This window comes from Dromiciops gliroides, chromosome 2 (assembly GCF_019393635.1).
Source record: "Dromiciops gliroides isolate mDroGli1 chromosome 2, mDroGli1.pri, whole genome shotgun sequence".
NCBI lineage: Eukaryota > Metazoa > Chordata > Mammalia > Microbiotheria > Microbiotheriidae > Dromiciops > Dromiciops gliroides.
Window position 1 is genome coordinate 175,268,808 of NC_057862.1, and position 23,725 is coordinate 175,292,532.

Consider the following 23,725-nt stretch of genomic DNA (forward strand, 5'->3'; position numbering starts at 1 on the left):
CATTCCTGCCATGGGAAAGTAGTTATGCCAATTCATGTAATGTCCATCTGTATTCCCATATTTCAGTGAATCCGCGGTTTCATCCACTGAGGTATTCCCTCTAACCACGTAGATCAAACCCTATCTTGTGCCTGTGTCCTTCCATAATTTTGTCCCAGAGTCCACCCAGTGTGCTGGGGGCCTTTCTCAGGTTCTCTCTCTCTTTTTCCCTCAGGTTCTCTTGACATGGAACATGTGAGCTGTTCATCATTTATCCTTCCCTCTCAACACTTGACCAGCCTTTTTCTTCTCTCCTCTTAAAATGTTTAAAATTGATCTTTTATTTCTTCACTTTCATTTCCAAGCATATTCCTCCTCCCTCCCCAGAAAGCCATCTCTTGTAACAAAGAACCAGAGACAAAAAGTTGTTTAGTATTGCTAACCAATATGACAAGTGGCTCTGACCTAATATGTGATGATCCACACAAAGAAAGGAAGGGTATGTGTTTTCTCATCCCTTCATTGGCTGCCCACATTTTTTATTTGATCTCCAGCCCCAACCACCTTGAGATCTCCAGCCTGGCATCTCCAGCTGCCTATTGGCTATTTTGAACTGGATGTTCTATAGATATCTTTAACTCAACACGTCCAAAACTGAACTCATTATCTTTTCCTCCAAACTGTCCCTTCTTACTAACTTCTTTATTATTACTGTTGAGGGTACTACTATCCACCCAGTCACCCAGGCTCAAATCTAGGTGTCCTCCTTGACTCCCCACTCTTACCCAAGTTGATTAAACTCCTGCTATCTATCCTCTATGGATCCCAGGTTAAGAACCCCTGGTTTAAAATGATAAGATGCTTCCTCTCTTGACTCTCCATTGATCTCATCTGCTTTCCCCATATCAGTTTCCTCCCAATTAATGAGATAATTTCATTTTCAAATAAAACTTTATTCAAAAACCTAGACAGTGAATCTAAAGTTATTTTTAGAGTTTGGAATTTAAGGGCACTCCAGTTTGAGCTGCTGGGATTTCCCAAGGACCTCCCCCAACCTTATCAGCTACCAAGCATGGTGATATAACTCATAGAAGGCACCAACGCCAACCAGAAGGGCATATAAGGAACAGTACACCCCTCAGAGTTCAAGGGAAGGATGAGGAAGACCAGTGTAACAGATGCAAAAAGAATGGAACATTCTTTGTTTATACAAGTCCAGTTTTCAGCAAGTGTCGAGCAAAGGCCTGCTCCATCTGTACCAGGAAGATCAGACACCAGTGAGTCTCACCTTCGTTCATTCTGGAAGCATCCCTCCTCACCCCAGAGACTCCACCCAATCCCAGAGAGAGATACTACCTGGACAGTGATGAGATTCTTATGAGTATATCCAGGACCACAGTGCTCCTCCAAAAAATTTAATGTCACCTGGAACTCAGGGGGTGGGGCCAGGCCTTTGTGGTATCGGGCTAGGCCTAATAGTAAGATAGAAAGAAATTTGGAAGAGGAAGCAGAGGAGGGTATGGGAAAGGAGTGGAGAAAAGATAAGAAGATAAAGAAAAAGGAGATAAAATAAGAAACAATGAAAAGAGAAGAGAGGATGGACAGGGATCAAAGGAAGGAAAACACCCAGAGTGAGATGCTCTATGATCTCCTGGTCACCATGCCTTAGCCTAACCCACCCAGGGTCTCACAGGAATGGCATTTAGGCTTGTGGAGAAGCTTGGGAATGCAGGGATTTGGGATGGCAGGTGTCAAAGGCCCAGGAGTTTGTGAAAGTGGGACTCATTACCATAGGACTGACAGCAGGGAGGGATCAGGATTCTAGAAATTAGGACACTCCCAAGAAAAGGGGGGGTGTGTGGTCGGAGCCCTTAGGGTTATGGCTAGGCTGGAGTGGAACGGTCCTCACCTTGGAAGAATTTGGCAGGACTGAAGACCTCTACGCATTTTTTGTCCTGTAGTAGATGGGGTCCAGGTCCAGATGGGGTGCAGGGCCCAGTCCAGGAAATGGGGATGGGACAGAGGCGCTGCACAAAGAGACCTCGGGCATTGCTAGCTACCAAGATGCCACGGTCAAAGAGGTTCAGGAGGTGCTCTGTGGATACCTGGAGGGCTGGTTCAGTCAGCACACTGGCAGAAGGTAGCACCACCTGCTCCATGTTACTCTGGGATCCTGAAGATTTGGCTACGAGTCGGCAGTCAGGGCCATACACTTCAGTCTTTCCAACCAAATGCCCACTGTAGTGGAAGGTGAGCAAAAGGGAGTAATCTGGAGAGGGACAAAGGGAAAAAAAAAGATACATTACATTAGAAATGGATTCATACACTTAAGAGAGCTAAAATTTTCAAAGGTAGCCTAGTCTAACCCCCTAACTTTATAGGTAAGGAAGTCTGGAGAGGTTCAGCTATTTGCCCATTTGTTCATCCAAGAAACACACAAAATAACAATAATATCCACAATTCTATAGCATTTTAAGATTTAAAAAGTATTCCACCATCCTCACACATCTACTATGTACAGAATACTGCTTTAGGCACTATGGGAAAAAAAAGTTTATTTAAGACATGTACCTTGCCCTCATTGTCTCTTGGGGATAAGACACAGATACAGATAGCAATAGGTATAATACACACTTCTAGGTTATGAATGCATTAGAAAGATCCAAGTCAAAGTGCTATGTGGTCAAAAGGGAAAGTGTTTTACCTAGCACAGGGAGAATGAAAGACTTCTTTGAGGAGATGGCATTTGAATAGAGCTTTAATAGATGGGCAATAAGTTAACAGGCAAAGGGGGTGAGGGGTTGTGGGGCAAGGGGCTGTGGCAGGATATAGGACATTTCAGGCCTAGGAGGAAACAGCAAGAGCAAAGTTCCAAGATGGGAAAATATGGGGCAGAGTATCCCTGTTTGTCTAGAGAGGAGACTACAAGGAAGGGAGAAACAGTAAATCTGGAAAATCGGGGTGTGTCAGACCGTGGAGGGTGGGACTTGAACACTCATCACTGAAGTGTGAACTTTACTCAGTATGCAAAGAGCCACTGAAGATTTTAATTCTGGCAAAGGTCTGGAGGCTGGAGGAAGGAGGCAGAGGCACGGAAACCTGTTAGGAGGTCACTGCGATAGTTTATATGAGTGGGAATGAGTGGGAATAAGGAGAAGAGGACAGACGTGAGAGAGGCTATAGAGGTGGAGTCAGTAGCACTTGGGGTGACTGGATATGGGAGCTGAGTGAAAGAGAAGGGTAAAAAATAATCCCAACCAGGTGGTATCACAGACAGAGGAGATGAAACAGAAGAGGAGTATGTGCAGGGTAAAGATAACTTTGGTTTTAGGAATGCTGAGTGTTGAGTTGGGTGATGTCATCAGTTCCCATGGATTCAATTATCATTTATATTAGTAGTTACCAATAACCCAGTCCTGTCCATCTTATCTTCACAACATTTGATGTATGGTATATACCCCTTCTTTCCTCTGACACTGCCCCTACTCTAGTCATCATCACCTCTCATCTCGACTATTTCAGTAGCTGCTGGGTGGTTTCCTTGCCTCAAATCTCTCCCCACTCCAAGTAATCCTCCACTCAGCAGTCAAACTGATCTCCCTCAAGGGAAGGTTTGACCATGTCATCATCCCATTCAATAAGCTCTAGTGGTTCTTGTTTATTAACCCCAAGATTAAACTTAAAATCTTCTGTTTGGCTTTTTAAGTCCTTCGTAAGTCTTCATAAGCCCTTCTTAAGAGTATCCTTAATGGGGCGGCTAGGTGGCGCAGTGGATAGAGCACCGGCCCTGGAGTCAGGAGGACCTGAGTTCAAATCTGGCCTCAGACACTTGACACTTACCAGCTGTGTGACCCTGGGCAAGTCACTTAACCCCAATTGCCTCACCAAAAACAAACAAACAAACAAAAAAAGAGTATCCTTAGACCTCATTCCCCTCCACCTGCTGTCTGATCTAGTGTCAGTGGCCTCCTTACTATCTGAGCAGAAGATACTCTAGATCCGAAGTTCAAGTACTTCCCCTGCTTGTCCTCCATGCCAGGAACTCTCTCCTCCTTCCCCATCTCCACGTCTTGGCTTCCCTGGCTTCTTTCAAGTCTCAGCTAATGTTCCAACTTCTACAAGACACCTTTCCCACTCCTCCTTACTATTAGCCTATTTCCTCTGAGACTGCCCCCAATATATCCCACTTATATCCTGTTTGTACATGGTTGTTTCCATGGCTGTCTCCCATTCCATTTTCAGCTCCTTGAAAACAGGGACTGTTTTTTGCCCCTTTTTGTCTCCCCAAGGTTTAGCATAGTGTCTGACACACAGACGTCACTTAATAAATGCTAGATGACTGTCTTCTTTGTTAATTATCTCTTCCAGAACCCTTAATGTTTCTCAAGACGCTTTCCTTCTTTCTCACTACACTTCCTCCCTTGTCAAGTTCATCCACTCAAAAATTGTTCCACAGAGCAGAAGGACCTTCTCAGAAACTTCAAAGCAAAGCACTTGCTTAGAAGGTACAACATACATGGGCTATAAAAAAATCAATCAAAAGGAGGAGAGAGGGGAGGGCTCATGGAAGGGAAAGGCCATGGGGTCTAGAGTCTATTTACCTGCATCTGAAAGGGGGAAAAACTGGAGGATTTCTAGATCGTCTTGTAAAGTGGCATCAGTAGAGTTAGCAACTATATAAGAGAAGGGGAGAAAGTTCCAGTAAGTATATAGGAAGAATCAACTGAGAATTTCATTAAGATGAAGGGATCAAGGTTTAGAGCTGGAAGGAAATTTAAAGATCATATAATCCAGCAGCTTCATTTTACTGATGAGAAACCAGAGACCAAGAGAGGCTAACTGACTTTTCTAAGGTCACACAGGCTATAAGGACTAAGCATACCAGATGAGATCAGGCGAGGTCAGGGGGGTTTGGCTGTAGAAGGTTTGCCTTGCTTAGGAGTAGGAATGGGGCAGAGGAACTACCTTCATGGGGCTCAGGGCTGTTGCTATTGCTCCCAATACCAGAATCATCCATGTGCTGAAAGCTGTTGCTGGATCCCTTATTTGGCACCTAAGGTCAAAGAATGGCTCCATCAGTAACAAACCCTCCCTCCCCCACAAGGTACAATTTAAACCTGGGCTGCCAAACTCATGCCCTTCCTTAGAACCCATCCCTTGGAACTGACCATGATTCCAGGGGCGCTCTGCAGGGACGGCGGCAGGCTAGGGATACAGCTCCGTTTATTCTCCACATTATCTTCTTCCTCCGAGGACAGTAAAGTGTGGCTTCTCTTTAGCTGTAGTTTCTGGGTACCTTGTGGGACTGTGGAAGCACCAGAGGAGTTGGGCCCTAGAGTGGGGATTAAGGATGCATCTACAAAGGGAAAAAAATGCCAAGATGGGAGAAGATCTGGGAGTGAAAGGGTGAAAGGCAGCACTGGTGTCAGAAAACTGGCTCTGCTACCATGTGACCCTGGGCAGGCCACCTGACACCTCATCTGTGAGGTGAGGAGAATGATATGTATACTACCTACCTCACAGGGAGTAAAGTACTTTGTACACCTGAGTGCTATAAAAAATGTAACTCTCATTGTCACCTGAAGGCTGGGCTCTGGGGAAAGACGAATCAGACTCCCCAAATGCCTCCCATCCACCCACCTCTCAGGGTGTGGCTTACACTTATTCCAAGGATGGACAACATAGAGTATGGGGCAGAGTGGGGAGGTGTTGGGGAGGAGAAGGGGGTCGGCAGTCACCAGGAAGGGTGCCAGAAGGCAGGAGCCGGTACACCTTGTAGGGCTCAGACCCCTCCATGTGGCCTCGTTCTGGAACCTCCTCAAACTCAGGGCTCTTGTTGAGGGCACACCGAAGGCGGGTCTTCCAGGCTGCAGGGTCGGCTTGGTCTCCTTCTCGATATTTCCCTTTGAATATTGCCCAGGCCTGAAGAAGGGAGTGGGGGAATGGGTATGATCACCAAGGTCTCTTGTCAACTTAATGCATTTAACAGCTCAACAGATTCACCCCCGTAAGTGGCCCATCGCTAATATGGAAATATTTGGACTTCCCCACCACCCCATTGTTAGAAAGAGCGATTACTAGGTGTCTGTAATACTAAGAAAAGGCTGTCTCCAGATTCTTCAGAAAAGATAATGTCTAGGTCTTTTTTTTTTTTTTTTGGTGAGGCAATTGGGGCTAAGTGACTTGCCCAGGGTCACACAGCTAGTAAGTGTTAAGTGTCTGAGGCCGGATTTGAACTCAGGTACTCCTGAATCCAGGGCTGGTGCTTTATCCACTGTGCCACCTAGCTGCCCCTCTAGGTCTTTCTGATCTTTGGAAAGAAAAGTCTGCATGCCCAGTTCAGGGCCCTCAATTGTGTAGGGCTTGGAAAGGGGTTTGCATGCTCTTGTACCTTGAAGAAGGCGGCATCTTGTTCTTCTCTGAAATCCTGCTTGCCAGCATGCTTCCAGGGGATACGGAACATGGTCTTATCTGCATCATCCCAACACACTCCTGGGAACTTCCCGCTCTCTACCTGCTCCAGAACCCAGGTCCGAAGTTTTCGAGTACATCTAGCCCGACCGGAAGCCATTCTAGAGGATCCACCAAAAACATCAGCAGAAAGAAGATGAGAACTTAAGAAATGCAGTAGAAGTAACAGCAACAGCAGCAATGATGGAAATTTATAATTCAAGTTTATATAGTGCTATAATGCACAATATCAAACCACAACCCTAATGTGCTAAGTACCATTATTATCCCTACTTTACAGATGAACAAACAGAAACAGTGAGAAGTTAGGTGACTTGCCCTGGGTCACACAGCTGGTAAAAGTGTTTCTCTTTTTTTTTGGCAGGGCAATGGGGGTTAAGTGACTTGCCCAGGGTCACACAGCTAGTAAGTGTCAAGTGTCTGAAGCCGGATTTGAACTCAGGTCCTCCTGAATCCAGGACCAGTGCTCTATCCACTGTGACACCTAGCTGCCCCAAAAGTGTTTCTCTTAAAGCAAGATTTGAACTCAACCCCAACCTTCCAAGTTGAGCACTCATATTTACTATGGCATTCGACTTAATCAGCTAAGATCCCAGGATATTTATTTATTTATTTATTTATTTTTGTGGGGCAATGAGGGTTAAGTGACTTTCCCAGGGTCACACAGCTAGTAAGTGTCAAGTGTCTGAGGCCAGATTTGAACTCAGGTCCTCCTGACTTCAGGGCCGGTGCTCTATCCACTGCACCACCTAGCTGCCCCTAAAAAGTTAATTTTTACCCCAAATTCAGTTCTCTGTCTCTGCTAGCCCTCTCCTCATTCCTTGCAACTTCTTTTCATTCATTAAGCCACCTCTGAAGACCAAAACAAATACCTTCAAAGTTCAATCATTTTGGGGCAGCTAGGTGGCACAGTGGATAGAGCACCGACCCTGGAGTCAGGAGTACCTGAGTTTAAATCCGGCCTCAGACACTTAACACTTACTAGCTGTGTGACCCTGGGCAAGTCACTTAACCCCAATTGCCTCGCTAAACAAAAAAACAAACGAAATAAAAAACCGGGCAGCTAGGTGGTGCAGTGGATAGAGCACCAGCCCTGGATTCAGAAGGACCTGAGTTCAAATCTGACCTCAGACACTTAACACTTACTAGCTGTGTGACCCTGGGCAAGTCACTTAACCCCAATTGCCTCACAAAAAACAAACAAAAAAAAGTTCAATCATTTTAATTTCATCAATAGAAATTATGGAAAACTGCTTCTATCCACAGTGCCAAACTAGGTACTCCTATCTGGGATAAAATTCAGTATCAGGACATTTTCATGTCACTTTTTGTAGGGAAGAACCAAATCGTTTGTCTTCTCTTTCATCACAGTTTCTAACTTGGAAGGACTATCTTGGTACAGTGTAAAGAACCCTCTGGACTCAGAGGGCTGGGGTTCAAATCCTGATTTGGATGTTTACTACCTGTGAGACCTCGGGCAAGCCCCTGAATCTCCCTGGGCCTCAGTTTCTTAATTTGTAAAATGAAGGCACTGGACTGGATGGCCTCTGAAGTCCCTTCTGCCTCTGGGTTTATGATCTCATCTTTCCCGACAACATTTCCTGGAGCTGCACCTATCTATGCCTTTACATAGCCTAGTCCTCATTCTCAATTCATATCCAAGGCCCCTAATTCTCAGCTGTCTTACACACCCCAAGACACTAACCCTCAAACCAGGGCCTGTCTGCCCCTCAAAGCTTAGGGCAGGGAGGGGCGGGCAGAAGCAGGGATAGGGGAGAGTGAAAGGGGGGAAGAGGAGAAAGGAGGCGGAGTTACACTAGGAGTGGGTAGTATTAGCTGCAAGAAAAACAAAGGCTGATGGTATCCTCTGTACTGAGTGCTATCTATCCCTCCCTTTGACCCCTAGCCTTTGCCTCTTGGATCCTCACCAGCTTGGCCATGTAAGTCCATTCTTCAACAAGAACTTTCTCTGCCCTGCTCATCCCCCCGCCCCCCCCCCCATCTCTAGAACCCAGGTGTCCCTTCCTCCAGAATCGAGGTATCTACCCATTGAAAGACTGGACCTCTCCTCTAGAACCCAGGTGCCCTGATCAGAGCTCGGAGCCCACCCTTACCTGCGCTGGCCGCCAGTTGCCTTGGTTTGGATGAGTATGATAGGCACAGCTAGGCGTCTCAGCTGTCTGTCTGTGTGTGTCTCTCTCTCTCCTCCCCTTCCTACTGTCCCCTGTTTCGCTTCCTTTGGGCACCGCCTTTTCCCCGAAATCACATGGGCTGGAGCTGCAGGGCACCCAGCCACCACCGGGGGGAGCAGCGACCTGGAAAAAGTGCCCGAGCCAGAGCCAGAGCCAGAGCCAGCTGTGGGTGCCGGAGGAGGGCCTGGGTGCGCAGGGAGGGCATGGGGGCCTGGGCAGAGGCAGAGCAAAGCTGCCAGGCAGGGCCCAGGAGGGCACTTCCTGAGAGATCTGTGCTGTTCTGGGCTCCCCAGGGAGGCTGCAAACTTCTGAATGCAGGGGTGGAGTGTCTTGGGCTTTTCTGGTACTGTTCTCTCCCCACCCCAAACCTTGGCATCCAGCACAGTTCTAGGCACACAGCAAGCCCTCAGGAGGGCTGGGAAGCAGGGGGTGGCTGGTGGGGCAGCAGGGGGCCATTCCACATCACTTGTTCTAAGCCCTGAGCTTCAATTAGGGCATCAGGAGAGAGGTCACAGCAAAGCAACTCCGAATTCTCTCTGGCCCACCCTTCCTCTATCCCTCAGTCCCTGGGTGCCTGGGCTAGAGGGGATCAATAAGAAGGACCACCAATGAGGTTGGGAGAGGAGACACCTTTATTGGTGCTGGAGTTTCTGCAGGAGTCCGTAGGAAATGGGAACTGTTGAGGGGCACAGGGGCCTTCCTGAGGGCCTCAGCCCCTGGGGGGGGCACAGGGGCCGCCTCCCTGAGGGCCCCAGCCCCAGGGGAGGGGCACAGGGGCCTTCCTGAGGGCCCCAGCCTCTGCAGGGGGAAACACAAGGGCCTTCCTGAGGGCCCCAGCCCCGGGGTGGGGCACAGGGGCCTTCCTGAGGGCCCCAGCCCCAGCTACTTCTTCCTTCGGGGGATATTCTGGCCCAGAGGCACCTCTTCTAGCAGCTTCTGTAGGAGGAAACAGGAAAGTGGGTTAAAGCCAGGTATTTAGGGATTCAGGGTGGCCAAGGGGAACCCTTGGAGGCCAGAATATCTGAGAAGACGTCCACATCCACACTCTTTTCACCTGAAGTAATCGGGTCCGATAGGCGGAGGCCTCCTCTCCGGCCACTGGCTGAGGCCGGACATGCAGATAGCGCTCAGTGGCCGTCTCCAGCTCCTCCACCTCATATAGCATGGCTGGGTCCAGGGAGTGGGCGTTGATGAGGCTCACCAGGTACTCCTTGTAGTGTGCCCTGAGGGGTGGGAGCAGAGGTGAAGGTATTAGGCCTGCTTCTGGGAACTCCTCAGCACCCAGAGATCATCAGACCCTATGCTCAGGGCTCAGACTCCATCCCCAATGGGCATATTCCAGCACCCATTCTCTGAGGAATCCACGCACAAATCCCAGTGCCCTCCTGAAAGCAGCTTCTTCCTAGCCTGCTACTTACTGGCACAATCCGGCATACCCAGTCGGGGTCTCCTTCCCACAGGCTTCATCCTTAAGCCCGCCCGGAACCTCCTTCTGTTCCATCACCCGGCAGCCACCTAGGGGGATGGAAGGGTCAAGAAGGTCAGTAAGGAAGAAGGCGTTTGCCCCCAAAGCATAATGGAGACATCGTTCATCCATCCAAAGGGAAGGCAGCGTCCAGGGTGAGTGACAAAAATGTGCGGCTAGCATTATTATCCAGAATCATCAACTCTATCACAGGGGGAGCCTAGGAAAGCAGCCATCTACATCCCAACTCTTTAGCTCGGCAGAATACACTGTTGTCCTAGAATATGTGTTTCTATCACTAATTTTGCATTTAATTACATATTGTCTTGCGGTATCTTGACTGCTAATTGAATTTTAGTTAGTGCATTTTTTTCCCAAATAAAAACCCATCCCAGAGGATGGGGGTTTTAATACTCTATAGTGACTACAATGTTTAGGACAATACCTTCCAGACAGCAGACAATTAATATTAGTGAATGAATTAATGAATCATTAAAGTGGAGGGTTTTATGGGGCCACTTCCTTCCTTACACTTGCCCTATAAACATAGTGGAACTGTGGGACATCACCCACATCTCTGTCCCTTCTTCACAGAGGAAGCTTTCCCTTCCCAGTGGGCAATTACAACTTGGGGTTGGTAGGGGTTCCAGGATGACAAGCTCACTCACCTCCAGGCACTGCCCGGGTTCCGGCTGGAGGCTCTGTATTGAAAGTAATGCTGTTGTCCTAGGGAGGGACAGACAGGTGAGTGTTCTAGCTAGCTCCCATTTCTTGCTTTAGACCCTAGCTTCTTAAACTATGGGTCACAACCCCATATGGGGTCATGTAACTAAATGTGGGAGTTGCAAAAAAAGTATGGCAACAGTAAAAGGTTATGTATACCTATGTTATATACCTATATACCCAGGGTTGTGTAAAGATTTCTCGGGTGAAAAGGGGGTCACAAGTGGAAAAAGTTTAAGAAGCTCTGCTTTAGACTATCTCCCCTGACTTTCACAATGCTTCAAGAAGGGAATCCCTGAGATTCTAGGACCCCAATACGGCAACATCCTGAGGTCTTTCCTGACAGGCCTCTCATTCTAGCCTTAGAGGCCTCTAACCTGTAGCAACTTCTGAAGACGAAGAGCATCCCAGTCTCTAAGGTAGAAGAGACAGTCTCGAGGATGATGCCCATGCAGTGATTTCTTCACCCGGCAGTTGGGATCTGGACATTTCTGAAGAGAACCCAAGTGGGGGAGAGTAGGTTAGAGGAGGTATTGGGTTCTGGCCTCTCGCTGACCTCCTTCATGAGGTGTAGGGTGGTTTTGGGAAACTGGAGGACTTGAAATAAGGAGTGGGGGAGCCACACTCTAGGGAATGGGGAGAGATGCTCAACATCACCCCTCTACCCCTCCAACCCCACTTTCTCCATATCCTTTATCACTTCCTCCTAATGACTTGTCACTCAAACTCAAGGGTGACACATTCCCCCTCCCAACATCCTGCCCCCCTCTTCCCACCTCAAACATACGTTCTTGGCATAGAAGGCACTGTAGCAGCCACTGCAGAACTGATGGCGGCACTGTGTGCAGTGGAAGTGCATACATCCACCCCGGGCCAGAGCGTAGGAGAACTTACACTTGGGACAGTCTATGGGAAAAAAACAGTTTGGGGTGGGGGGCTGCAAGCTAGCATAGCTGGTTCACAGCAAGGAGTTTCTCCTTTCTTGACAGGACTAAGAATGGCAAGGACAGGTGAGGGGCTTGTGGGGTAAATAATGGTAGTGAATGGTGAGTGTATTGAGAAAGGAAGGGGCCTCTGTTTTGGAGAGGAGGAACAAAGGAGGGCCTTACCAATGCCATTCTCCTGCAGGTACATGGCCAAGCCTTGGGCCTGGTACTCAGGGTCATTGGCACGTTTCCAGCTCTGAAAATCCTCACAGCTCCGGCCCCGATGCTGTTCTTCCCACTAAAGGAGGAAAACCAAGCGTTTTAGCTAGACTTCTAGTCTCAAACACTCCCATGATCTAATTCTTGCTCCATGCCACCCAGCATCTTTCAAATCCACCCCACTGTTTCAGCCCCACTCTTTTCTCCCAGTTCCCACTTCAGTCACCTATGCCTCCACCATGATGCATTCCCCCTTACCTGACGCTTGCAGCGAACACAGAAAGTCTGGTGACACTGGGGACACGTGGCCTCTAGCTGCTCTCGCTCATAGATGAAACCAAAGGAACACTGGTTGGGACAGAAAACAATTGTGACCACAATATCCCATCCTCTCTGTTGACTAGTCTCTTCCCGGTTTGCTTGTGCTCCTTGGATGTCTCCTCCTCATCTCACCTGAGTGCACCACAAGAACTTGGGGTCACGCATGAGCACACGTTCCGTCAGTTTCTTGTGGAATAATGCGTAGGCATCGGGATCCAGGCTCTCCCGCAACTAGGAGGACATGAAGAGGCAGGTGGAAAGGGTCCCCAACCACCTGGAACCCTGGATCCCTTTAGCTCCATGGTATTCACTTTAGGTTCTCTTGGTACCTGGATGTCCAGGGTAGAGAAGTAGCTGACCAGCTGGGTCTCATCAGTCAGGTCAGGGCGTCCACAGGCTGGACACACCATATCTGTGATGTGCTTCTCCTTCAGGGCAATGGTGAAGTGCTGCTGGAAGCAATCTGGACAGATGGTGCACTCACAGGATGTCAGTGCCTGCATCTGGGGCAGGAGGAGGGAGAGTCATGTTAGAAGCCAATACAGACTAGGAAAAGGGCCCAGGTTGTTAGGATCTAGTGTAGACTGATGGGGGCATATTGGTTGGGAAGACACCCAGCTCACTGCATCTGAAGGAATGGGAAGGCCTAGCAAAGATTCCTCTGGACTGATGAATAAAGTAATAGTTTGATGGTCTTTTAGGAGTAGTCAGGTTGGTTTCAGGTGGGGTTAAGGGATCTCATTTCATGGGAAAAGGTATACAAGCTGGCAGTGCAAAGGGGCCATCACTCGGCCAAGACCAAGGAAAGGTTACCCGGTTTCGGGGAAGGGCCCAGCTACAGACAGCACACTCTTGGGCAAGTAGTCGGCGCAGGAAGGCCCGATCATGACTATGTCGAACTGCCTCCACCACATCCAGCAGCTCATAGTTCCTTGGTGTCTCCTGAAGCAGTGAGAGTGCCAGCTCTGCCCGACCCCAGCTCGGCAAAGCGTATACCGCCAATAACCGTCGTATCAGACTCTGGGACGTGAGGGCACGGAAAAACATCTGTCAGAATATCCCCATCTTGCCTGGCCTTTTCCAGGATTACAACTTCATTGCTTTTCCTGCTTTCCCAGGGGTTGTCTCAACAAATACCTGCTTATCGGGCCCATCCCAGGAAGGGTTTGGCTCAGGGGCCTCCCAGAGGCGCTGGTGGAAGGGTTCCAGGCGTTGTCGCTGTAGCTCTGTAAGGGCCCGCCCCATGTCTCCACCATGCTGATAGAGTGCTTGCAATGCCCCCTCCTCTCGCCCAAAGCCTAGCACCTCTAACTCCCGAACCTGGCAAATGCAGTAATAAAGGAGAAAACCAACAAGTCAGAAACATGCGCTAAAGCTCTAATTTCTAAGGTCCATCTCTCTTGAATCTTTACATTCAACCTTATTTTATATATCTAGTTCTGTCAAATACCTGTTCTTAGACCCCCATCCCACCACCCTTTATTAATATTCCCAGGTACCAACTTATCCCCTGGCCCCAGTCTCTCATCCTCCCAACCTGAAACAGTGCCCCACCTTGCGGCGTCTGGCTCGAACACACTCCTCCACAGCCTCGTCCAGGTTGCCATGACGATCAAGCCAAGCCTGCTTGGCTTCTTGGCAGGAGAATGCACCTAGACTGGGGTCCTGCCGTCCTGCCATCTCTGCCACCATCTCCAGCACATAGGGCAACTCTGACCGCAGCCACTGTAGAGGCACCTCAGTGCCCGAGTACTGCAGTGCTGAAAATATCTCCTCTGGGCATGCACCTTCGGCTTCTCCTGTCTGGGGACAGGCCCCACCCCCGCCGTGGTGGGGTGGCTTCATTAAGGCAAGAATAAGGAAAGGCATTCTTCACCCCTACCCCCCACTGCATCAGAAAAGACCTGTCACTTGTGCAGGGCATTCTAGAATCTGTCCCACCCTGCACCTCACATGCTCCCCCTTTCTCAAGTCTCTATCCCCCACCCAAAACTTACTCGGATCATCGCCACCAATCGGTGCCCATCCTCTCGCATCTTGTCTTGCCGCTGCTGCTCAGGCTCTCCCCTGAGGGTGGGCAGAGGAGTGCTTAGGCGTTGTGTAGACACAGGCTTGAAGCAGACATTGGCTCGAGCTCCCTTTCCCAGTGAGCTAGTAGGGAGCCAGGAGGAAAGAAGTGGTGGAGTAGGGCTACTGGTCCGGTTACACATGGCACACACGCAGCCTGGGCCAGAGTTTCGGAAGGTACAGTGAACACAGTGCCAGTCACCAGCCTGGAGGAAGTAGACTGGGATAGTCATTACCATTGAAAGGTTCACCCTTTGGATTTACCTCCTATGTATAGAAATCTAAGGCTGGGAGGACAAGGAAGAAAAAATCGTGGGAACACAGGAAGGTGCAGATGGGGAAAAAATATGTTGGGGGGGAGAATCAAGGAAAACAAAGATCCAGGAGAAGTATAGGCAGCTTAATTTGGAGAAGAGGCTAGAAAGGCTAGAATTCATATTACCTCCAGAGCAGGCAGGCAGGCACCAGAGTCTTGGACATCCCCAACAAGGCTGGGGGGCTGGGCAAGCCGAGGCCTCTCACACATGGCACATAGCACTGTAGCAGCCTCGTTCTCAAAGGTGCAGCTCTGACAGGCCCATCGGCCCCGATGTGGCCCACCCCCTGGGCCTCCAGCTCGAGGGCTCTCCATCCCTTGTTCTACCCCCTTGCACCCTCGGGGCCTGTCACAGGCTACACACAACACTGCTCGGGCCTCATTCAGCATGGCACAAGCAGCACAGTGCCATGGTGGGCGAGTGCTGGGTGGCTCTGGGGCTGGACTTGACCAAGAAGGAAGAGAGCTGTCCCCAAAGGTAGGTGGAGAGGTGAGCAGGGGCCATGGTGGGGCGAGGTTTGATAAGCTGTAACAAAAACAGAGAGCTATCCTAAATACATAGGTAGTTGCTTTCTGTACACCTGAGCATTATTAATTTTCTTGCCATGCCCTGCCCCGACTCATCCCTCCCTTAAAGTGGCTCCCAGATCTTTGAATCAAGAAGGGAAGGGGCCTCTTACCTGGAGCTAAGGCTGGAGGCTGGGTGGTTCCCAAGCAGGGGCTGTCGGAGATGATGGGCACGGGATGGGTGTCGATGGAAAAGGCAGTCACAGGCTGGGCAGAGAGCATGACCACAGGTTGGGCAATGCAGTGTGCCTGGGACAGAGCCACATAGAAAGCAAGAACCTGGTGTGGTGCCTGGACAAGAGAAGAAGAATTACACATTACATTGAAAACACAATTTCGGGGCAGCTAGGTGGCGCAGTGGATAGAGCACCAACTCTGGAGTCAGGAGGACCTGTGTTCAAATCCAGCCTCAGACACTTGACACTTACTAGCTGTGTCACCCTGGGCAAGTCACTTAACCCCAATTGCCTCACCAAAAAAAAAAAAGAAAAGAAAAAGAAAACACAATTTCCTCTGGATTATGTGCATAAATTTCCATAAGCTATGAACCACTGGGCACCAGATACCAGGAATTAGTTTCATCTCTTTAATGAAAGAGAAACAAGGACCGAAAGAATTATATTTGCATTGAGTGAGATTTCACAAATCTCCATCACTTTGATACCACATTTGACTGGCTTCCCCCCCTCCAAAAAAATGCAGTACCTTGAGTCTGGGGAGCAGGAAGAGAATTGGAAGTGGTATCTCTTAGTGGAGAAACTGATCCAGAGAAGAGCATCTGAAGCAGGAAGGGTTATATTTACAGAGTTGAAGGGAACACACAATCCTCATTTCTCTAGCTTCCTTTTCTCACCAATATCCCTATGGTACCAAGGAACCCCTTCCTCCTTACCTCGCCACTAGATCCTTCTTTTAGCAGCTGTTCCAGTGCCTTTGGCCGTGGGTGGGATTTCTGCAGTCAGAATAAATGGAACACAGTCAGAACCTCCAACCACACTATCCCTAGGAACCTGATCCCTATCCACTCACAGGGAAAGGGAAGAAATAGAGTAGATGATCTCTCAGGATGCAGTCAAGAATGGGGATGGGGGAGTGTTCCATGCTTGGGATTCGGCTGGGGTGAAATCTATAAGGTGGCTTCAGGTTAGGCTAAGTCCCTAAGGTCAGAGTTTCCAAGTCCTACTTATGAGGACAATGTCCTACCTCCAGGAGAAGATTGAGCTCAGTCCGAAGCAGTAAGACATCCACAGTGACCGTAGCCACACGATGCGCATCTGGCTCTTCTTGTTCCTCAGGGAAGCTTAGGCCATCCTGCTGCTGTTCTGTGTACCCATAAAGTCGAAGAACCTCCCGGCCTCCCTGTCATGAACCACCAGTCACTGCCTGGCCTGTGAACCCCTCCCTCCCTTGTCTCTTTCCAATGACAAGGACCTGCATGTTGTACCTCATTATTCCTTACAGAGATCCATGCTAACTTGACATTCTCATTCCACCCCTATGATTAACCTTTCTTTAAACTATCACACTTTTCGCAGAACAGGCTATCCCCAGTACAGGTCTAGCTTTTGGCCCAGCCCAAAATTTCTAGCCCAATTCGAGTTACCTTGTCACCTAATACCCTGGCTGTATCCTCCGGGACCCTTAAAATCTCACCTGTACGGCATCCACAGTGCTTCTGAAGACAGGGTTATTGAACTTAACCCCACGCCAATAGCGTGGTCTTTGCAGACTAAGTAGATTTCGGCCATATTTCTCCAGGATGTTCAATGCAGTGGATAGCCTGCGCAAGTAATGACTGGGCTGCAAAGGCACGGTGGAAGTACTTGAATTTGGAAAAATATCTGTGAATGCCACCTTACAGATCCCAAGTCCCCATCCCTGTTGTCAAGCCCCCTACTTCACTCCTTAATTCTTTCCTTCTTGTCTTGACCATATTTCTGCCCATTTCCCAAAATTCCTCTCCAGCAGTCAGCCCCTTCCACTCCTCCCCCGAACATAGTTGTGATGCTAGCTCACCTCTCCTTGGGCATTGCTGCAGACCAGCCAGGAGGCATCCAGTTGAGGGTAGCGGGTGGCCAGGGGCAGGGAGTTGTCCAGCAGTGCAAGCAGCTGATTTGGGGGAAATATCTGTCCGGGATCCTTCCTCAGGGCTTCCACCAGCTCTTCACGGGCAGTCAGAAAGACCTGCTCCTCTTCCTGCAGTCCTTCCCCTGACATCCTGGGTGAGGGGAACAGAGGCGTAAGGGGGATGATTCAGTTGGGAGGGGGCACTCCCCTGGGTCGCCTAAACTTCACAGATTCAGCTCAGCCTCTCAGGGAGCCAGAGAAGCTGTTGTGGCTTAGGGTATGCAGCTGAAGCCCAACCCAGCCTCTCTGTCCCTCCTTCCCTACCCCCTGACTCGGACAGGAGAGGACCCCCCCCCCCCCCCCCCGCCTTGTCTCGTCCAGAGCCTTGGGCTGGTCTGCCCGATCGATCGGGGCTGCGGCCAGCCGGCAGCTCTCAAGGAAGGGTGGGGCAGGGATCAGGACGGCGGAGGCCAGGGTGCCCTGTGACTGGACTCCCGCCACGCGCTGACCTCCCTCTGCCCCTCAGTCCCTAGAGGATCATCTCGAGCCCGGCTTGTCTCCCTCACTGCTCCCGCCCCTCCCGGAGGCGACGCCTTCCTTCCCGAACCAACCGGCTCGCCCCTCTCCGGCTCCCCGGCTCACGCTGCAGCGGCAGGACGGTAGGACGGCGAGACAACACCTCGGCCCGGCTCGGCTCGGCTCTCACCCTCAGCCTGGCTCCCGGGCCTCTCTCTCTCACTCTCTGGACAGGGAACAGGAAGTCCCCGGGAAAGGGGCGGGACCTCGACTTGTCGGACGGAAGCAGGTGACGCTAAACTAGGAGGAGGTGGGAAGGAGGCCTCCAGAGAGGGAAAGGGGCTGCGCGGCTCGGACCAGAGGGGGCGGGGGGCATGGTCGTGAAAGAGGAGGGACTAGGCTCAGGATTGGGGCATGTCGAGGAACGGAGGCCATGGACCGGGGCGGGGTTTGGTTAACGAAAAGGGAGCAGCTATAAAGAAGGCGGGGCTTGCCTTCGAAGAGGCGTGGCTCTGGGAGGGGCGTGGCTTTGGGAGGACGGTGACTCGGCATGGGACAAGTAACCTGTGCGCTGTAAAAAAGGCAAGGTCCTTTCCCCCGCCTCTCCCTCTTTTCCAGAGGATGCCCAGGGCGTCCCAGAGCCCAGCCTCCTTTCCAGCGGGGGATTCCCTCCTCCCTGACCGCTGCACCTTGGGAGGACCAGCAGGGGGCTCCCGGGAGATGGGGGGGGGGGGGGAAAGAGGGCCGGCCTGGGCCAGCCGGGGCGGAGCTGCTAATGGGGAGTGAAAGTGAAAGCCTGAGACCGCGGCGAGGAGCGGGGAGACCTCAGAGCTTCTTCTGGCCCTGAGCAGCATGGCCAAGGCGTGTGGGGTGCGGCTGAGTGGGGAGGCCCGCAGACAGGTGAGAGGACCGGGGGGCTGCCCCGCTGGCTGCTTGCCATGGGTAAGGGGCGGGCGCACCTGTGCCAGGACCGGGGCGCTGAGCTAGAGGGCTGGGGAGCCTTTCTAGCCAGCCCCTTCAGTGCTTTCGCTTCTGTTTGGGGCCTCCGAGATGGTGGCCGTGTCATCCAGGGTCACTTCCAGACCTGGGGTGACGGGGTCTGCAAGGGGAGAACTTGGTGGAGGTGGGAAAGGGCTGGGCTAGGGTGAGATAGAACTTAAATAGGTAGGGATGGGTGGAAGGAAGGCCCCAGAGCTTCCACCCCTCCCTACTTCACCCCACTTCCTATTGGAACTGTCTAAGTCCTGCTTTCTCTCCACAGGTGGATGTGTTCCGACAAAATCTCTTCCAGGAGGTGAGTCGATTTGGACCCACTATAAACTTAGCTCTTAACCTCTGACCGGAGAATGGATTAACAACCTTCTCTTGGGACCCCAGCTTCAACTCTGACCTGGGGCTCATTCTCTTTACCAGCCCCAAGACTGGATTAGGTCCTCAGTCTTAACCTCTCCTCTTCAATGTGATTTCCAGACTCTCCTGCCTCCTCCACTATGCCACCAGCATAGTGTATGTAGTAGTCTGGAACCGGGTCTGTATGACCTTGCGCAAGCTCCTAATTTCTCTCGGCTTCAGTTTCATCTTGTAAAACATTAGATTAGATTAGATGATCTCCAAGGTGCTTTCCACCTCTAAAATTCTCTGAATCTACCATTTTCCGATCCAGCCCTTTGGCCTCTATCTTTTGAGCCCCACCCCCAACTCCAACTTCCTCATGTGATCTTATTCTTTTTTTGGGACAGGCTGAGGAATTCCTCTCAGTCTTCCTACCACAGAAAATCATACAACTAAATCAGCTTTTGAAGGTAAGCAGTGGCATCCTCTCCTGTTTCTACCCTTATCAACCTTGGGTACCCTCATTCAAGACCTAAGTTTTATTTCCCTTATGGGGCTGTGACCAGCGCTTATCTGTCAGTTCAGGGTCAAAAGAAGGGGTGGAGTCTGAATCTTAGAAAGATTAACTGAGGATGAAAAGGATGTAAGGAGTTGGTTGGGGATAGTAGGAAGGCCCTGTATCTTTGGGATTTTGTGAAGGCTTAAGAGTCAAAAGGCCAGATAAGAACCTAACAGTTACTTTTGGACAGGAGGACTCCTTCAACGTGGTTGACCTAACCTCCCTTCGAGCACCATTGGACATCCCTATTCCAGACCCTCCACCCAAAGATGATGAGGTGAGGCCCCAGGGAACTGACAGAGGAATTGCAAAGTCCACAAAGATGATATTTTCTCTTCAACCTTCCACAAATTTCTCAATTCCAATGACTTTTTCCCCCCTTCAGATGGAGACAGACAAACAAGAGAAGAAAGAAGGTGAGGAAGGAAGGCATTAGGAAGGAGGTAGTTGATTGAGGGATGGCTAGGAAGATGCCTGAATCCTGTGACTGACACTTCATTTCTCTCTTAGTCCCCAAGTGTGGTTTCCTCCCTGGGAATGAGAAAGTCCTGGCACTACTTGATCAAGTAAAGCCAGAGGTTCGGACCCTCAAAGAGAAGTGTATTCTGGTAAGACAGAGGACTTCTCTTTTTCTCTCAGAGACCTATTACAGGCTCTCCTATAAACCTTTTTTTTCCTTAAGGGTTGGCTCCTTTAAACCCTTTTCCTTCTCACCAAGTGGGCTGACTTTCTGGGTTCTAGTCCTACAAATGGTAAGGTAAGCTCTTGAAGGCAGGGATTGTTCCATATTCTTCTTTTTGTGTGTAGTAGTATAGAGTATAGTACCTTCTTCATGGAATTACTTAATGACTGAATCAGGCAATCAGTCACAAAAACTTCTCTGACATAGGTGATCACCTGGATCCAACACTTGATCCCCAAGATTGAAGATGGCAATGATTTTGGGGTGGCCATCCAGGTAATGGGGGGAAGGGGAGGAAGCGAGAACTATTATAGTAAAGAAATGTTTGGGAGGTAAGAGGCCATGACTGGGAACAAGAAGAAAGGGGAAAGAGGAATGTCAGGGACACAGGATGAGAGGAAGAGCTTGTGCTATTCTCAGTCTTCCATCTCTGTTTATCTTCACAGGAAAAGGTTCTAGAACGAGTGGCAGCGGTGAAAACCAAAGTGGAAAGCTTTCAGACAACCATTGCCAAGTAAGCTAGACTTGAGGAGAGGCACGGGAAGTGGAGGGCATCACTTCAGAATTCAGAGGCTGATCAGTCTCTCCTGTATTGAGCATTTCCCATAAAGAGATGAGGCTTTGGGGAAATACCCGAGGGCAGGATGTTTCCTTGGGGACTCCCATCCCTACAGCCAACCCTCTCTCTCCCTGTAAGGTACTTCTCTGAACGTGGAGATGCTGTGGCCAAGGCCTCCAAGGAAACTCATGTGGTAAGTGGGCATTCCCACCTACCTCAGAGCATCATGAAAAGCCCCTCCAGCTTTTGGCTGAGACTTGCTGGGAGTGGATGGAGAAGGTATCTGATCTCCCTGGTAAAGTCTTATCAGGAAGTTTCCCTAAATGGGGAAGCCCAAAACAAAATGAATCCCTAAGAAGGGAGTCAGGATTCCTGGATCCTAGCCAGCCTATATGAACCTGTGGAATTCTGTCTCCTGTGGCTGAAACAGAAAGTATTCCTCCAATTTGTCCATTCCCTTCTATAAGGAAAGCGGGCACATCTCATGCCCTCCCAGAACCATGACCCAACTTTAACTTTTCCACTCCCAGATGGATTATCGGGCTTTGGTACATGAACGAGATGAAGCAGTCTATGGGGAACTTCGGGCCATAGTAATGGATCTCCGTTCTTTCTATGTGAGTAAGGGTGAAGACGAAGGGGGAAAGGGTGGTCAGGGAGGGAGGAGTTGAAAAGAAGTCCAGGGAAGGAGCTTCAGCTACCACTTTGCCTCATTTATCCAGGCCGAGCTCTATCACATCATCAACAGCAATCTAGAGAAGATCACCAACCCAAAGGGTGAAGAGAAGCCATCTATGTACTGAGCCTCAGGGCCATAAAGGAAATAAACAATCTTAACTCCTCTAACAAATTGTGCTTCTTATGTCCATTCTGAGGAATTGTTTGGGGGGAGAAGCATCAGATGTTGCCTCAGGGGCAGCATGACAGCATTGCTGAACTGTCAAGGGATTCCCAAACTTGAAGCACAGGCAGTTCTGGGAAACTAGAGTGGGTGCCCTGAAATCCCTATATCAGACCTCCAAGGCCACCATGAGGATCATAGTAGTGGACAACCTCTACCATGGTCATAGATATTCAGATCTTAAACATCCTATACATTGGAGATTCTGTGTCCTAGGATCCAAGTTAGAAGAGACCTCGAAGGCCATAGGTTTCCATGACTGAATAGGAACCCTGCCAAATACCTGAAAAGTCATCTAAAAAAACTTAAATTATTTTCCATCCTGTACTTGAAAATCTCCAGTGAGTAGAAACCCACTGCTTTGTGAGGTGGTCCATTCCCACTCTGGGACAGCCAACAATGTTTGGAAGTATATCTTGTATTTCAGTATTATTACTATTACTATTACTTATTTTTAAAAAAAATATGTTGAGATTCTTAGTTGTCTTGTTTTCAGGCCTGTTTAATATAGTGTCTGTAACTCTTATTATAATTATTTTTAAACCCATTACTTTTTGGGGGGGGGGGGGTTGGGGGGGAGGGGGCATGGGGGTTAAGTGACTTGCCCAGAGTCACACAGCTAGTAAGTATCAAGTGTCTGAGGTCAGATTTGAACTCAGGTACTCCTGAATCCAGGGTCAGCGCTTTATCCACTGTGCCACCTAGCTGCCCCCAAACCCATTACTTTTAATACAGGCCATCTGGTCCAAAGCTAAAATATAACAATACCATAATAAACCATAGCATGAGCCTAACTATTTCCAGAGCAGCTCCTTAATTTTATGGTCCCAAAGTAGGATGACAGGAGAGCGAGTAGGTCATATACTCCAACTGTCTAGTTTAACAGGTGAGGAAACTGAGGCCTAGAGACATTAAGTGACTTGCTGAAAGTCACACAGGTCCTTAAGTAGCATGGCCAGGATTGGAACTCCAAATCCAAGATTCTTTCCAAGTACACAACCAAACTATGGTTTCTTTAGTCCTCCAGGTTACCACTTGCTACGGCAGTCTTGGCACTAACAATGCCAACATGAGGGGGATGGGGATTGTGTTAGTTTCATTGATGCCTTTTGTTTTTACATCACATTTACGAATATATCTCCCTCCACCCTCCTATACAGTGAGGAGGTTTTCCTTCTAACAAAAATTAGGGGAGGAAAAACAGTTTAGTAAAACCAACGGATACATCAGCAGGATCTAACAGCATATGTAACATTCTATATTCATAGTCCTCTACCTTGCTAATGAAAGAAAGAAGATGGATTCTCTTGTCTCCTCAGGGGACAAGCTACTGTGTGTGTATTTAATTGTACTGCTATCTTTTATCTTTATATCACTTTAAATTTTCCAATATGTCTCTCCCCAAAGAGACATCCCTTATTATACTGATTAAAAAAGGAACCTAAAAAAAGAAATAAATAAAAAAGGAACCTAACATGTATGATTTGGCCCCAATCTCTCAAGACCAGGGGGATAACATCTCTCCTCAGGATAACCCAAGTGGATTATAGTAGTTTGGGGCTTTTTTGCTGCTGCCTGCTAGAACCCCAAGCCACTGTTATTTTCCCCAATTAACAGGGGCCAGTGACTAGCATCCTCAGTTCCATTTCACCACTTAATAGTAGGTAACATTTACATAGGAATACTTCAAGGATATAGCAAAAATAAACATACATTTTCCCTAGCACCTCTGAGGAATACTCTCTCCCACACTACCTTCAATCTCTAGGGAAATAGGCTTGAAGCTTAGCTCAATTACTACATAGCTGTGGTCCTACCAAGTTCATGTCCAAATGTGGCATAACTGCTAGATGAATTCTTCTT

General features: G+C 49.3%; 3 protein-coding genes across 8 annotated transcripts; 1 reads left to right on the forward strand and 2 right to left on the reverse strand.

Moving 5' to 3' along the window:
* Positions 1–935: 935 nt before the first annotated feature.
* Positions 936–9,114, reverse strand: IRF9 (interferon regulatory factor 9). Of its 3 annotated transcripts, none has more exons than XM_043980031.1 (9): positions 8,565–9,114; positions 6,371–6,551; positions 5,718–5,901; positions 5,148–5,335; positions 4,945–5,032; positions 4,581–4,652; positions 1,889–2,248; positions 1,336–1,451; positions 936–1,232 (listed from the first exon to the last, which is right to left on the reverse strand). In XM_043980031.1, exons 2-9 carry the CDS (start codon positions 6,548–6,550, stop codon positions 1,185–1,187), a joined length of 1,236 nt encoding a protein of 411 aa, XP_043835966.1. In that variant the 5' UTR covers position 6,551; positions 8,565–9,114; the 3' UTR covers positions 936–1,184. The 3 variants fall into 3 exon arrangements, with proteins under 3 accessions (XP_043835966.1, XP_043835967.1, XP_043835965.1); XM_043980032.1 differs by having other exon boundaries at positions 5,148–5,284; positions 8,565–8,697; XM_043980030.1 differs by having other exon boundaries at positions 5,148–5,311; positions 8,565–8,697.
* On the reverse strand, positions 8,982–18,204 carry RNF31 (ring finger protein 31). Of its 3 annotated transcripts, none has more exons than XM_043980023.1 (22): positions 17,956–18,203; positions 17,263–17,464; positions 16,900–17,046; positions 16,450–16,605; positions 16,139–16,198; positions 15,952–16,024; positions 15,360–15,537; positions 14,806–15,205; positions 14,294–14,569; positions 13,851–14,099; positions 13,434–13,616; positions 13,110–13,316; positions 12,626–12,799; positions 12,429–12,527; positions 12,234–12,323; positions 11,940–12,054; positions 11,618–11,736; positions 11,208–11,321; positions 10,776–10,833; positions 10,061–10,157; positions 9,697–9,865; positions 8,982–9,578 (listed from the first exon to the last, which is right to left on the reverse strand). In XM_043980023.1, exons 2-22 carry the CDS (start codon positions 17,461–17,463, stop codon positions 9,525–9,527), a joined length of 3,219 nt encoding a protein of 1,072 aa, XP_043835958.1. In that variant the 5' UTR covers position 17,464; positions 17,956–18,203; the 3' UTR covers positions 8,982–9,524. The 3 variants fall into 3 exon arrangements, 2 of the variants coding, with proteins under 2 accessions (XP_043835958.1, XP_043835957.1); XM_043980022.1 differs by having other exon boundaries at positions 17,925–18,202; XR_006354620.1 differs by lacking the exons at positions 8,982–9,578; positions 9,697–9,865; positions 10,061–10,157 and having other exon boundaries at positions 11,607–11,736; positions 17,925–18,204.
* Positions 18,205–18,228: 24 nt separating this feature from the next.
* Positions 18,229–21,807, forward strand: PSME2 (proteasome activator subunit 2). 2 transcript variants are annotated; one of them, XM_043980033.1, is made up of 11 exons: positions 18,229–18,411; positions 19,091–19,123; positions 19,569–19,631; positions 19,911–19,997; positions 20,106–20,136; positions 20,231–20,328; positions 20,610–20,678; positions 20,849–20,916; positions 21,100–21,154; positions 21,492–21,578; positions 21,684–21,807. In XM_043980033.1, exons 1-11 carry the CDS (start codon positions 18,244–18,246, stop codon positions 21,762–21,764), a joined length of 840 nt encoding a protein of 279 aa, XP_043835968.1. In that variant the 5' UTR covers positions 18,229–18,243; the 3' UTR covers positions 21,765–21,807. The 2 variants fall into 2 exon arrangements, with proteins under 2 accessions (XP_043835968.1, XP_043835969.1); XM_043980034.1 differs by lacking the exon at positions 18,229–18,411 and adding an exon at positions 18,570–18,729.
* The last annotated feature ends 1,918 nt before the right edge of the window (positions 21,808–23,725 follow it).

Excerpts from the sequence above, each read along its gene's own strand:
- IRF9 (XM_043980031.1), bottom strand. The coding sequence starts at position 6,550 with ATGGCTTCCGGTCGGGCTAGATGTACTCGAAAACTTCGGACCTGGGTT. Across the intron at positions 5,902-6,370 it reads AAGATGCCGCCTTCTTCAAG|GCCTGGGCAATATTCAAAGG; the intron begins GTACAAGAGCAT and ends TCCCTTCTTCAG. Across the intron at positions 2,249-4,580 it reads TTTCCCCCTTTCAGATGCAG|ATTACTCCCTTTTGCTCACC; the intron begins GTAAATAGACTC and ends GTCCCTCTCCAG.
- RNF31 (XM_043980023.1), bottom strand. The coding sequence starts at position 17,463 with ATGTCAGGGGAAGGACTGCAGGAAGAGGAGCAGGTCTTTCTGACTGCC. Across the intron at positions 13,617-13,850 it reads TTCGAGCCAGACGCCGCAAG|GTTCGGGAGTTAGAGGTGCT; the intron begins GTGGGGCACTGT and ends TGCATTTGCCAG. Across the intron at positions 10,158-10,775 it reads AACCCGGGCAGTGCCTGGAG|GTGGCTGCCGGGTGATGGAA; the intron begins GTGAGTGAGCTT and ends CCATCCCCCTAG.
- PSME2 (XM_043980033.1), top strand. The coding sequence starts at position 18,244 with ATGTCGAGGAACGGAGGCCATGGACCGGGGCGGGGTTTGGTTAACGAA. Across the intron at positions 20,137-20,230 it reads CAAACAAGAGAAGAAAGAAG|TCCCCAAGTGTGGTTTCCTC; the intron begins GTGAGGAAGGAA and ends TTTCTCTCTTAG. Across the intron at positions 20,679-20,848 it reads ATTTTGGGGTGGCCATCCAG|GAAAAGGTTCTAGAACGAGT; the intron begins GTAATGGGGGGA and ends TTATCTTCACAG.